The sequence below is a fragment of the Nerophis lumbriciformis genome, linkage group LG32 (genome assembly GCF_033978685.3).
Source record: "Nerophis lumbriciformis linkage group LG32, RoL_Nlum_v2.1, whole genome shotgun sequence".
Taxonomy (NCBI): Eukaryota; Metazoa; Chordata; class Actinopteri; order Syngnathiformes; family Syngnathidae; genus Nerophis; species Nerophis lumbriciformis.
The window spans coordinates 984,964-999,489 of NC_084579.2; the positions used below are offsets into that span (position 1 = coordinate 984,964).

At 43.2% G+C, this 14,526-nt stretch overlaps 2 protein-coding genes across 4 annotated transcripts in view; one reads left to right on the plus strand and one right to left on the minus strand.

Moving 5' to 3' along the window:
* The window catches only part of lipf (lipase, gastric), a 7,292-nt gene extending 1,597 nt beyond the window's left edge, over nt 1-5,695 (minus strand). The window contains exons 1-7 of the mRNA XM_072912042.1: nt 5,619-5,695; nt 5,066-5,175; nt 4,845-4,956; nt 3,020-3,218; nt 2,790-2,891; nt 2,352-2,496; nt 188-334 (exon numbers count right to left, since the gene is read on the minus strand). Coding sequence (XP_072768143.1) covers nt 188-334; nt 2,352-2,496; nt 2,790-2,891; nt 3,020-3,218; nt 4,845-4,956; nt 5,066-5,170 — 810 coding nt within the window. The 5' untranslated portion in view covers nt 5,171-5,175; nt 5,619-5,695. The remainder of the gene's footprint in view (nt 1-187; nt 335-2,351; nt 2,497-2,789; nt 2,892-3,019; nt 3,219-4,844; nt 4,957-5,065; nt 5,176-5,618) is intronic.
* Nucleotides 5,696-6,093: 398 nt separating this feature from the next.
* rnls (renalase, FAD-dependent amine oxidase) lies at nt 6,094-13,214 on the plus strand. Of its 3 annotated transcripts, none has more exons than XM_061981196.2 (7): nt 6,094-6,239; nt 6,543-6,648; nt 9,958-10,100; nt 10,156-10,314; nt 11,160-11,345; nt 11,404-11,582; nt 11,644-13,214. In XM_061981196.2, exons 1-7 carry the CDS (start codon nt 6,122-6,124, stop codon nt 11,806-11,808), a joined length of 1,056 nt encoding a protein of 351 aa, XP_061837180.1. In that variant the 5' UTR covers nt 6,094-6,121; the 3' UTR covers nt 11,809-13,214. The 3 variants fall into 3 exon arrangements, with proteins under 3 accessions (XP_061837180.1, XP_061837182.1, XP_061837183.1); XM_061981198.2 differs by having other exon boundaries at nt 11,407-11,582; XM_061981199.1 differs by having other exon boundaries at nt 11,404-11,572; nt 11,644-11,789.
* Nucleotides 13,215-14,526: the final 1,312 nt, after the last annotated feature.

Here is a 14,526-nt window from a genome sequence, read left to right on the forward strand (position 1 = left end):
TGCTCTCCATGATGGAGAAGATGGAGAAGATGGAGATGATGGAGATGATGGAGAAGATGGAGATGATGGAGAAGATGGAGAAGATGGAGATGATGGAGAAGATGGAGAAGATGGAGATGATGGAGAAGATGGAGATGATGGAGAAGATGGAGATGATGGAGATGATGGAGAAGATGGAGACACTAACCATGTTGAGGTTCTTTTCATCAAAGCCACACAGGATGAAGAAGAGATTTCCACACAAGTTACTGAGCAGACGCTTGGCACAAACATGCTCTGCAAACCACTCGATCATGTGACTCTGAGGCAGGAAGTCCCGCCTTCCAAACAGGTCCTGTGGGACAGCAAGCTCTGTCATGTGACTGTTAGCATGTTACGTAACTGTTAGCACGTTATGTAACAGTTAGCATGTTACGTAACTGTTAGCATGTTACGTAACTGTTAGCACGTTATGTAACAGTTAGCATGTTACGTAACTGTTAGCATGTTACATAACTGTTAGCACGTTATGTAACAGTTAGCATGTTACGTAACTGTTAGCATGTTACGTAACTGTTAGCACGTTATGTAACAGTTAGCATGTTACGTAACTGTTAGCATGTTACGTAACTGTTAGCACGTTATGTAACAGTTAGCATGTTACGTAACTGTTAGCATGTTACATAACTGTTAGCACGTTATGTAACAGTTAGCATGTTACGTAACTGTTAGCATGTTACGTAACTGTTAGCACGTTACGTAACTGTTAGCATGTTACGTAACTGTTATATTGTAATGAGCAGTGTTGGGTTAGTTACTGAAAAGCAGTAACTAGTTACAGTTACTAGTTACTTCATTTCAAAAGTAACTCAGTTACTAACTCAGTTACTTACACCAAAAAGTAATGTGTTACTGTGAAAAGTAACTATTTAGTTACTTCTTCTACTTTTTTTTTTTAAAGCTCCCATTAATGCTCTTTTAGTCTTCATTTCAGTTCTGTTATTGCACTGGACAATAATACACTTCACATGCATTTGTATCACTAAGCAATGTGCTCTACATACAACACACAAACAATGTGCTCTACATACAACACACAAACAATGTGCTCTACATACAACACACAAACAATGTGCTCTACATACAACACACAAACAATGTGCTCTACATACAACACACAAACAATGTGCTCTACATACAACACACAAACAATGTGCTCTACATACAACACACAAACAATGTGCTCTACATACAACACACAAACAATGTGGTCTACATACAACACACAAACAATGTGGTCTACATACAACACACAAACAATGTGGTCTACATACAACACACAAACAATGTGCTCTACATACAACACACAAACAATGTGCTCTACATACAACACACAAACAATGTGCTCTACATACAACACACAAACAATGTGCTCTACATACAACACACAAACAATGTGCTCTACATACAACACACAAACAATGTGCTCTACATACAACACACAAACAATGTGCTCTACATACAACACACAAACAATGTGCTCTACATACAACACACAAACAATGTGCTCTACATACAACACACAAACAATGTGCTCTACATACAACACACAAACAATGTCTCTCTTCTCCGGCTTGTGACACAAGAAGAATCAGAAGGATGACACAGCAGCGCTCCGATAAAACACACTTTATACTACATAAAAAGTAAGGTAAAATAACGCAGTAACGCATCATGTAGTAACGGTAACTGAGTTACTGAATATAAAAAAATAACGCGTTAGATTACTAGTTACCGCCGAAACTAACGGCGTTACAGTAACGCGTTAGTCCCAACACTGGTAATGAGATGTCATGTGACTGTTAGCATGTTACATAACTGTTAGCACATTACGTAACTGTTAAATTGTAATGAGATGATGTCATGTGACTGTTAGCATGTTATCATTAATGTCATGTGACTGTTAGCATGTTATCATTAGTAGCATGTTACATAACTGTTAGCATGTTACGTAACTGTTAGCATGTTACATAACTGTTAGCCTGTTACGTAACTGTTATATTGTAATGAGATGATGTCATGTGACTGTTAGCATGTTATCATTAGTGTCATGTGACTGTTAGCATGTTATCATTAGTGTCATGTGACTGTTAGCATGTTATCATTAGTGTCATGTGACTGTTAGCATGTTATCATTAGTGTCATGTGACTGTTAGCATGTTATCATTAGTGTCATGTGACTGTTAGCATGTTATCATTAGTGTCATGTGACTGTTAGCATGTTATCATTAGTGTCATGTGAGTGTTAGCATGTTATCATTAGTGTCATGTGAGTGTTAGCATGTTATCATGTGAGTGTTAGCATGTCTTACCCAAAGCAGGAAGTTGGGCAGCAGAGAGAGTTTGGTCAAAGGGCTGCTGGTAAAGGACACGGTTGCCACGGGAGCCAAAGCAATAAACAACTTGATCTTGGCAGCCAGTTGTGGCAGCGTGGAGAACGCCATGAATGCTGCACACACACACACACACACACACACACACACACACACACACACACACACACACACGCACACGCACACGCACACGCACACACGCACACACACACACACACACACACACACACACACACACACACACACACACACACACACACACACACGTTCACTCTGGCTTCTACTTAGGTGTGTGTGTGTGTGTGTGTGTGTGTGTGTGTGTGTGTGTGTGTGTGTGTGTGTGTGTGTGTGTGTGTGTGTGTGTGTGTGTGTGTGTGTGTGTGTGTGTGTGTGTGTGTGTGTGTGTGTTACCTATGGGTTCCCTGAGAGTGTCCGATGTAAACAATGTCTTCTTGGCCGGTCTCCTTCAGGATGTAGTCCACAACTGCAGGTAGATCCTTCAGAGCCAATTCATCGTAACTGCACACACACACACACACACACACACACACACACACACACACACACACACACACACACACACACACACACACACACACACACACACACTTGAGTAGAAACCATGCTGGACAGTCAGGTGAGCGTACCTGAACCTCCAGAAGTCGTCCTGATCTGGGCGGAGCTTCTGGTGTTTCCTGGACCAGGTGTTCCCTCGACTGTTCCCCAGCCACACATCACAGCCGGCGTCAGCGAGCACGTAGCCCAGACTGGAAGGAGGCGGGTTGGTGATCCAGTTGCTGCCGGCCGCCAGGAGGCCATGTTGGAGGAAAACTGCTCTTCTGGGACCTGTTAGAGGGTCATGTGATGACATCACACCTCAACCTCACCTTGTGTGATGACATCACACCTCAACCTCCCCTTGTGTGATGACATCACACCTCAACCTCACCTTGTGTGATGACATCACACCTGACCTCACCTTGTGTGATGACATCACACCTTACCTCACCTTGTGTGACGACCAGTAGACTGATGACATCACACCTTACCTCACCTTGTGTGATGACCAGTAGACTGATGACATCACACCTGACCTCACCTTGTGTGATGACATCACACCTCAACCTCACCTTGTGTGATGACATCACACCTCAACCTCACCTTGTGTGATGACATCACACCTCAACCTCACCTTGTGTGATGACATCACACCTCAACCTCCCCTTGTGTGATGACATCACACCTCAACCTCACCTTGTGTGATGACATCACACCTTACCTCACCTTGTGTGACGACCAGTAGACTGATGACATCACACCTTACCTCACCTTGTGTGACGACCAGTAGACTGATGACATCACACCTTACCTCACCTTGTGTGATGAGCAGTAGACTGATGACATCACACCTGACCTCACCTTGTGTGATGACATCACACCTCAACCTCACCTTGTGTGATGACATCACACCTCAACCTCACCTTGTGTGATGACATCACACCACAACCTCCCCTTGTGTGATGACATCACACCTCAACCTCCCCTTGTGTGATATCACACCTGACCTCACCTTGTGTGACGACCAGTAGACTGATGACATCACACCTGACCTCACCTTGTGTGATGACCAGCAGACTGATGACATCACACCTGACCTCACCTTGTGTGATGACATCACACCTCAACCTCACCTTGTGTGACGACCAGTAGACTGATGACATCACACCTGACCTCACCTTGTGTGATGACCAGCAGACTGATGACATCACACCTGACCTCACCTTGTGTGATGACATCACACCTCAACCTCACCTTGTGTGACGACCAGTAGACTGATGACATCACACCTGACCTCACCTTGTGTGATGACCAGCAGACTGATGACATCACACCTGACCTCACCTTGTGTGATGAGCAGCAGACAGATGACATCACACCTGACCTCACCTTGTGTGATGACCAGCAGACTGATGACATCACACCTGACCTCACCTTGTGTGATGAGCAGTAGACTGATGACATCACACCTGACCTCACCTTGTGTGATGACCAGCAGACTGATGACATCACACCTGACCTCACCTTGTGTGATGACATCACACCTTACCTCACCTTGTGTGACGACCAGTAGACTGATGACATCACACCTGACCTCACCTTGTGTGATGACCAGCAGACTGATGACATCACACCTGACCTCACCTTGTGTGATGAGCAGCAGACAGATGACATCACACCTGACCTCACCTTGTGTGATGAGCAGCAGACAGATGACATCACACCTGACCTCATCTTGTGTGATGACCAGCAGACTGATGACATCACACCTGACCTCATCTTGTGTGATGACCAGCAGACTGATGACATCACACCTGACCTCACCTTGTGTGATGACCAGTAGACTGATGACATCACACCTGACCTCACCTTGTGTGATGAGCAGCAGACAGATGACATCACACCTGACCTCACCTTGTGTCTTTTTCAGCCCTCCAGGAATCCTGTTGACCATCAGGATGTAGCCGTCCTCCGTCAGCACCTGGTGCTCCTCCGCCGGGTAGCCCCACCTCCTGATGATCTCTGTCTGCTCTCACACACACACACACACACACACACACACACACACACACACACACACTGGGGTGTTGCTGACACAGTAACCATGGCAACCTGCAGCAGAATGTTGTACTCACAATGTTCATATGGACTTCAGGGTCCAATGGCGGCGGTGCGGTAAAAGGTGATGTTTTAGCCACGCCCACAGCCGACAGCAGCATCAAACATAGCAAACTCTGCATGGTGTCTGCACGCACGCACACACACACACACACACACACACACACACACACACACACACACACACACACACACACACACACACACACACACACACACATATTTCAACGTGTTGCTATTGTTCAAATCCCAGGTCTCTTTATCAACCGGAAGTCAGCTCCAAAACAAAGAAATGTGTCTGATCACGGAGGTCAAAGGTTTTTTTTGATTGATTGAAACTTGTATTAGTAGATTGCACAGTACAGTACTTATTCCCTACAATTGACCACTAAATGGTAACACCCCAATAAGTTTTTCCACTAGTTTAAGTCGGGGTCCACGTAAATGAATTCATGGTAGGTGAAAACAAGAAGCGTGTTTGTTCAACAGCAGTTTTGTGACACAAAAACACGACAATTTGCGTGTGATTAAAGATAATGTTGTGTAGTTTCACGCTGCTCGTGTACTCACCGGATTCTTGGCTCAGCGGACTTCAGACCATGTGACTCCGGATGTGACGTCACGTGACGTGTCACGTGACGTGTCACGTCGGCCAAAGGACACAGTTTAAAACGATGATTTTTTTTCTCCATGTTTGTTTGTAAATGTCGAACTTTATAAATAAAGGTGTACATAAAAAACCCAACTATGATTTCATCCAGCTGTTTGAAAAATGGTTGTAAAAGAATAAATGATGAAGTTATGATGCATAGCGACATGGCATAAGGAGAAATAAAAGTGGTTGTAGAGGAGACTTAAGGAGGAATAAAAATATGGTTGTACTTGCAGAAAAGACTTAAGGAGAAATACAAATATGGTTGTACTTGTAGAGGAGACTTAAGGAGAAATAAAAACATGGTTGTCCTTGTAGAGGAGACTTTTATGTCGCTCTCGCTTCAACTCTGACCCAGCGGAAGCAGAAAACGTCACTTCCGGTCCGAGTGTCTTCGCTGTGCCTGACTGGAGACTTCAACATGTCCCGGGTTCTGATCGTGGGAGCGGGTCTGACAGGTAGTCTGTGTGCGTGTCTGCTGCGGAGGAACATGGACAACAAAGTCCACATTGTGGTCTGGGACAAGGCCAGAGGTTCTGGTGAGAAACTCTTCGTGTCCGTCACTTGTCATGTAGCTTAGCTTAGCTTAGCTTAGTACAACTTAGTTTAGTTTAGCTTGGTTTACTTTAGTATAGCTTAGTTTAGCTTGGCTTAGTCTTGTTTAGCGAGCGTAGTTTTGCTTGGCTTAGTTTTGTAAACAGTCAAGAAGAGTTGAGTATGGACTACTACTTGTGTAGTCTGTAGCTGTCCACATATCAAATGCCTTGTGTGTGTGTGTGTGTGTGTGTGTGTGTGTGTGTGTGTGTGTGTGTGTGTGTGTGTGTGTGTGTGTGTGTGTGTAGGTGGAAGGATGTGCACGTCTCGTCCTCCTGACTCCCAGTGTCAGTCGGCGGACATAGGAGCGCAGTACATCACGGCCACACATGAATATGCTCAGTCTCACCACAGGTAGGACACATTTGTCTTTGCATAGAACATTCTAGAACTTTGACCTGGGTTGTCCCTAATGAAGGTTTACTCACTATACCATCGTGATATTGCAGCCCATACCAAGGTGTATCATGATGCACCAAACCTTATGTCTTCAATGTCAGGATCTGTTTAGTGTGCTGGGTCAACACATCTGATGAATGAACTGTCCAAACATGTATCTTCATGTATGTACAAACTTCACATTGTTATGACATACTAACTAGAATGACTTTAAGAAACTTCACATTGTTATGACATACTAACTAGAATGACTTTAAGAAACTTCACATTGTTATGACATACTAACTTTAAGAGCCTTTTACTCACTCAGCCTGCCTGCAGTCGCCCTCTTTTTAAGTGCTCCTCTATTGTTCCCCCGACATAGGCTCCTCCCTCTCTGTGTTCTCCTCCAACACAGACTCCTCCTCGTTGCACACGTCATAGTCAACACGGCATAGTCAACACGTCATAGCCAACACGTCTTAGTTACCTCTAGTGTTGCACACGTCATAGTCAACACGTCATAGTCAACACGTCATAGTCAACACGGCATAGTCAACACGTCATAGTCAACACGTCTTAGTTACCTCTAGTGTTGCACACGTCATAATCAACACGTCATAGTCAACACGTCATAATCAACACGTCATAATCAACACGTCATAGTCAACACGTCATAATCAACACATCATAATCAACACGTCATAATCAACACGTCATAATCAACACGTCATAATCAACACGTCATAGTCAACACGTCATAATCAACTAAGGCTGCAGCTAACGATTATTTTTCTATCGATTAATCTATAGATTATTTTTTCGATTAATCGGTTAATCTATAGATTATTTTTTCGATTAATCTATAGATTATTTTTCCTTTTACCGATTATTTTTTTTATTTAAAATGAAGATGAAAAAATAAATGTTGGCCAGTTTTTTCAAAAGGCATGACTTTTATATACAAAAAAAAAGTATGGCCACTCAGTCAACATTGACAACAACATGACAAAATATTCTGTAACAATGTAAACATTTAAAACTTTTAACATTTAACAAAATTAAAAGTAGCTTATTTGCTTTTTAATGTGCAAATATAAAAGTAAACATCCAGTGCAAATCTTAATATTCTGCAATAGTATAAGCATTTCTAAAGTAAAAGTATTGCTTATTTTGCTTTAAAATGTGCAAAAATAAAGATAAACATCCAATACAAAAAAGTGCAAAACGAAATATTCTGTAACAGTGTAAACATTTCAACAAAAGTAAAAGTATTGCTTATTTTGCTTAATAACACAACAATGATAGTATGATTAAAGTGAAAGTTAATTGTTGGTTTGTACATAGTATATGTAACTGTTAATGTTGTAAAAGGTATTTGCACAACTAATTAACGTTAGCGTTAAAGAGGAGCGCGTCTTTGTAAACACTGAACAGGCATGCCAAACGCGCCTCTCAGAGCGAAACAGTGTTTTAGTTTATGAATTTACAACGCAGATACAAATGACACATTCATGATTTTGTGTAATGATGACAATGTATACTCACGCGGACGATTGACTAGTTGATGGTGATGGCAAGAACGCTGTCGGGTGTTTTCTTTTCAAATGTTCCTTCATAGCCGTTGTGCTGCTATGATAGGCAATTTCCGCTCGACACAGTGTGCATACAACAACTGTCAAGTGTTTTGCTTTTTCGCTGTGCTTATCCCACACTTGAAGGGATGTACCAATGCTGAATGTGGCTTCTGGATTTCACTCAAAAGACCAGACCGTAGTTACTTTTTCCTTTTATTTTCCTTTAGTTTGCAACAGTTTTTCCAACCAAGAAACAGCTTCTTTTTTCTTCTTTAGTCTTTTTAGCAGTCTTTAGCAGTGTTAGTAGACTTTAGTTTCTTTAGCTGTCATTAGCTGTCTTTAGTAGCCTTTAGTAGCCTTTAGCTTCTTTAGTAGGTGAAAAACCTTTAAGGACAAAACACCACAAGATTAACATGCTGTAAAAAAATCAATCAATTATCAATCCCATAATTTACAACTATTAATTAGCTATCAAACTCTTAACCATTAAACAAGTGCAAGAAAATGGACACATCTTTTCCCTTTAAGTTAAAACAGATTTTAAATAAATTGTCTCAACATAAATGTACCAAGATACATATAAAATACATTTAAACCCAGAAACACAATAGATAAATGCAACAGAAAACCCAATATGCAAATACATAAATACCTAACCAATTAACCACCTATTTAGATACATATTTAAAATCCATATTCAATATAAATATATTATTAATTTAGCAGTGAAACACTCAATCTTAAACGCTGTCTACTGGTAGAAAAATGCCCCTTTTTCTACGCCCTCACCAACACAGTTAAATCCAACACTTTAAGTTGAGCGACTTCACCCTCCTGATGAAGCAAACTGCTCCAACATTTATCAAACTAAGCAAAGAATATCAACACTAAACAACAGTTACATAACACACTGTGTGTATTTAGCCTCCAGACTAAGCACGCTACATGCCCCCCTCCCATCTCACCAGCGCAACAGGTGCGCCACACCCACGAAGAGAAATATTAAATCTTACATACTTTTGTCACAACTCTGGGTTATCTGTAATGAACTAAACCTTTTTCCACTCTGCGCTGGCGTCTTTTGTACTCCTTGATTTGACAAAGCTTTCTAATTACCGGGCTCGCGCACCAGCAGATGAGACAGGAGCGCGCCGCGTTATACCTGCGCGCAAACGTAAACTGATCGGCTCTGATTTTATAAGCCGACTGGCCGAAATAATGCCGAATTATATACATTTGTTTATTGAAATACTCCCACACTTTTGACGACTTTTGGCGTGCTTTTTTTCCCTCGCTCGCACCGCTCGCATCATCTGCTTTGCGCTCATCACCATCGCCATCAGTGTGGTATCACTCGACACAGTGTATCTGCCATCAGTATGGTATCACTGGACACAGTGTATCTGCCATCAGTGTGGTATCAGTGAACATAGTGTATCTGCCATCAGTGTGGTATCACTCGACACAGTGTATCTGCCATCAGTGTGGTATCACTCGACACAGTGTATCTGCCATCAGTGTGGTATCACTCGACACAGTGTATCTGCCATCAGTGTGGTATCAGTGAACATAGTGTATCTGCCATCAGTGTGGTATCAGTGAACATAGTGTATCTGCCATCAGTGTGGTATCAGTGAACATAGTGTATCTGCCATCAGTGTGGTATCAGTGGACATAGTGTATCTGACATCAGTATGGGACATGTCAGCCTGTACACAGAGCTGGTGAGTGCGGGGGTGCTGCGTCCTCTGGACTGTGTGGTAGAAGGACTGCGACACCAAGAGGGGAGTCAGAACTACGTGGCACCACTGGGCATGAGCAGTGTGGTCAAACACTTCCTGTGTGAGTCAGGTGAGTGACATGTGACTTTCCTGACAAACTGTCACTGCAGCGTCATCATTTCTAGGAGCTGATTTGTTCTTGGAGCATCATGTGACTGGCCTGTACCGCCGCGGTGCATCATGGGAGGTTCACAGGAAGCATGGCGCCAGTGAGCGCTTTGACTCTGTCATCCTGACCATGCCTGTACCTCAAATACTGCAGCTGCAAGGAGACCTGCCACAATGTAAGTCACATGCTCATGACATAGTCACACTTTATGCTCATGACATAGTCACACTTTATGTTGATGACATAGTCACACTTTATGTTGATGACATAGTCACACTTTATGTTGATGACATAGTCACACTTTATGTTGATGACATAGTCACACTTTATGTTGATGACATAGTCACACTTTATGTTGATGACATAGTCACACTTTATGCTCATGACATAGTCACACTTTATGTTGATGACATAGTCACACTTTATGCTCATGACATAGTCACACTTTATGTTGATGACATAGTCACACTTTATGTTGATGACATAGTCACACTTTATGTTGATGACATAGTCACACTTTATGTTGATGACATAGTCACACTTTGTGTTGATGACTTAGTCAGTTTATGTTGATGACATAGTCACACTTTATGTTAATGACTTAGTCACAGTTTATCTTAGTGACATAGTCACACTTAATGTTAATGACTTAGTCAGTTTATGTTAGTGATTAAGTCACAGTCTATGTTAATGACTTAGTCATTTTATATTAGTGACTAAGTCACAGTTTATGTTAATGACTTAGTCAGTTTAGTTAGTTTGTGTGTGTGTGTGTGTGTGTGTGTGTGTGTGTGTGTGTGTGTGTGTGTGTGTGTGTGTGTGTGTGTGTGTGTGTGTGTGTGTGTGTGTGTGTGTGTGTGTGTGTGTGTGTGTGTGTGTGTGTGTGTGTGTGTGAGTGAGAGTGAGAGTCAGTCAGTCAGTCAGTGTTATCTGTCCAGCAGAGGGAGCACTTAAAAGTGATGTATTCTTTAACTAATACAAGTTAGTAGTGATGTATTAGTTAAGTAATGGGTGTGTCAGTGCTGTCTGTCCAGCAGAGGGAGCAGTTAGAAGCAGTGATGTATTCTTCACGCTTCGCCTTGGCGCTCTTCTTCCCGCCTGGCGTGGACATCAAGGTGCCGTGGGCGGTGCGCTACTACAACAACCAGGGTGACAACAGCGAGTGTATCTGCTACGCCACCGTGGAGCATCGTAAACGCGGCACAGGTGAGGAGCGCTGATGAAGATGAAGATGAAGGGGCGACCTCACCACTGTGGTGTCCAGAAGGCCACGCCCCCCTGGGTCCTACTCTGGTGGTCCATAGCAGCGCTCCCTTCGGCCTGCAGCACCTGGAAGAGGAGAAGGAGGAAGTTGAGCCCGTGGTCTTGAGGGAAGTCTACAGGCTCCTCCCCAATCTGCCTCAGCCAATCAGCATCAAGTGCCACAAGTGGAGGTACTCACAGGTGAGGAAGGTCACCCTGGCTTCTCTAGCATTTCACCTTTGACCTGGCCTCTTCCCTGCAGGTGCTGACCTCAGTGGCGGACTGTCCGGGTCACATGACTGTCCTGGAGCGCCCCCTGCTGGTGTGCTCGGGAGACGCCTTCAGCCACTCCAACTTTGACGGCTGCGTGGAGTCTGCAGTGAGCGTGCTCGCCGCCTTCAAGGCAGGAAGTCAGCTCGCCACCTGACTGATACTTTCACTTTCACATAAATACTTTATTCACTTGACACCACACCTGACATCACCTTTCACACACACCTGACATCTTCTTTCACACACACCTGACATCACCTTTCACACAGGCTGCTCAAAAAACAGCAAGTTGATTAACAGCCGTTTGCTATGCTTATCTTGCTGATTGACACACCTCCAGGTGGTCCTCCTGGAGACACAAGCATCCTACTAGCAGTGCCACACCACACCTCCAGGTGGTCCTCCTGGAGACACAAGCATCCTACTAGCAGTGCCACACCACACCTCCAGGTGGTCCTCCTGGAGACACAAGCATCCTACTAGCAGTGCCACACCACACCTCCAGGTGGTCCTCCTGGAGACACAAGCATCCTACTAGCAGTGCCACACCACACCTCCAGGTGGTCCTCCTGGAGACACAAGCATCCTACTAGCAGTGCCACACCACACCTCCAGGTGGTCCTCCTGGAGACACAAGCATCTGTGTCCAGACGTCCCATCTTGGCGGCCTCACTGATTGAGACTGTGGTGTGTCAAGTTGACCACTGCTACTACAAACCTGTTCCGCTTGTCTTTTTTACAATAATGGTTTGTTGCGTGATAAAGTGCCAAATGCTGTTGGTGTGCAAATAACTGCTGGGTCAGACTTCCATAGACATGTTCTAAGAGTACGCAGCATGGAGCGCTACTGCCTACTGGCGCTGACGAGACACGGGCCGCCATCTTGGAGTGGTGATCAGTGCAATTCATTTGGCAGGAGCAATGAAGTGTCATTCATCTTACCTCACTGACTCCTGTGGACTCCTTCCGTTTCTTGGGCACCACCATCACCCAGGACCTCAAGTGGGAGTCGACCATCAGCTCCCTCATCAAGAAGGCCCAGCAGAGAGGATGTACTTCCTGCGGCAGCTGAGGAAACTTAAGGTGCCGACCGAGATGCTGGTGCAGTTTTACTCAGCCATCATGGAGTCCATCCTGATCTCCACCATCACTGTGTGATCCAGGATAAGCATCGCCTGCAGCGCATGGTACGTGCTGCTGAGAAGGTGATTGGCTGCAAGCTCCCATCCCTCCAGGACTTGTTCTCCTCCAGGACCAGGAGGCGTGTGGGTCGGATCACAGCTGACTCTTCTCACCCTGGACACAAACTATTCTCCCCTCTCCCCTCAGGCAGGAGACTACAGTCCATCCAGACCCACACCTCCCGCCACCTCAACACTCTTTTCCCCTCGGCCATCAGGCACATGAACAATAACAAGATCTGATAGCTCAGTTACAGCTCATTTTACTACCGTTTCTGTGTTGTGTCTTTTATGTTGCACCACGAAAAATTCCTAGCTTGTGAACCCGTTCTCAAACAATGGCAATAAAAAATTTAAAAAAATTCTGATTCTGAATACCACTGATTTTCACACGCTTTTTTGTCATACGTGTAGCTATGATAAAGGACACATGTTTTATTATTCATAGTTTGCTTAACACTAATAGAATATTCTTATATGCTAGAAGACGTCCCAGATCAAAACTGGGAATATAATCCCAGAGAAGGGTCAACTATTTTGAAGTTGAAGAAACAATATGATGAGGTTATATATACATGCTACATAAACAATACATTAGATATCTATAGACTGTATCTCTGTTGCTGCAGCAGCAGAGAGTTGATTCTGTCTTGACACTTTGTATTGATATTTTCTATTACATTCTTCCCTTAAATGATCATGTTTACAGTCATTGTTTTATATGTATTTTTGATGTATGTCGCTTTGGAAAAAAGCATCTGCCAAATACTTCAACATAAACATATATAAACACCTGAATTTTCAACAGTCCACTCAGTTTAGCATCTTGTTTTCTACCTGTCAACTGTCAGTTTAGCATCTTTGTTTTCTACCTGTCAACTGTTAGTTTAGCATCTTTGTTTTCTACCTGTCAACTGTCAGTTTAGCATTTTTCTTTTCTACCTGTCAACTGTCAGTTTAGCATCTTTGTTTTCTACCTGTCAACTGTCAGTTTAGCATCTTTGTTTTCTAGCTGTCAACTGTCAGTTTAGCATCTTTGTTTTCTAGCTGTCAACTGTCAGTTTAGCATCTTTGTTTTCTAGCTGTCAACTGTCAGTTTAGTATCTTTGTTTTCCAGCTGTCAACTGTCAGTTTAGTATCTTTGTTTTCTAGCTGTCAACTGTCAGTTTAGCATCTTTGTTTTCCAGCTGTCAACTGTCAGTTTAGTATCTTTGTTTTCTACCTGTCAACTGTCAGTTTAGTATCTTTGTTTTCTAACTGTCAACTGTCAGTTTAGTATCTTTGTTTTCTAGCTGTCAACTGTCAGTTTAGCATCTTTGTTGTCTACCTGTCAACTGTCAGTTTAGCATCTTTGTTTTCTACCTGTCAACTGTCAGTTTAGCATCTTTGTTTTCTAGCTGTCAACCGTCAGTTTAGCATCTTTGTTTTCTAGCTGTCAACTGTCAGTTTAGCATCTTTGTTTTCTAGCTGTCAACTGTCAGTTTAGCATCTTTGTTTTCTAGCTGTCAACTGTCAGTTTAGTATCTTTGTTTTCCAGCTGTCAACTGTCAGTTTAGTATCTTTGTTTTCTAGCTGTCAACTGTCAGTTTAGTATCTTTGTTTTCTAGCTGTCAACTGTCAGTTTAGCATCTTTGTTTTCCAGCTGTCAACTGTCAGTTTAGTATCTTTGTTTTCTACCTGTCAACTGTCAG

Coding starts and splice junctions, on each gene's coding strand:
- rnls (XM_061981196.2), top strand. CDS start 6,122: ATGTCCCGGGTTCTGATCGTGGGAGCGGGTCTGACAGGTAGTCTGTGT. Junction 6,240..6,542: donor GGACAAGGCCAGAGGTTCTG/GTGAGAAACTCT, acceptor GTGTGTGTGTAG/GTGGAAGGATGTGCACGTCT. Junction 10,101..10,155: donor ACACTTCCTGTGTGAGTCAG/GTGAGTGACATG, acceptor CATCATTTCTAG/GAGCTGATTTGTTCTTGGAG.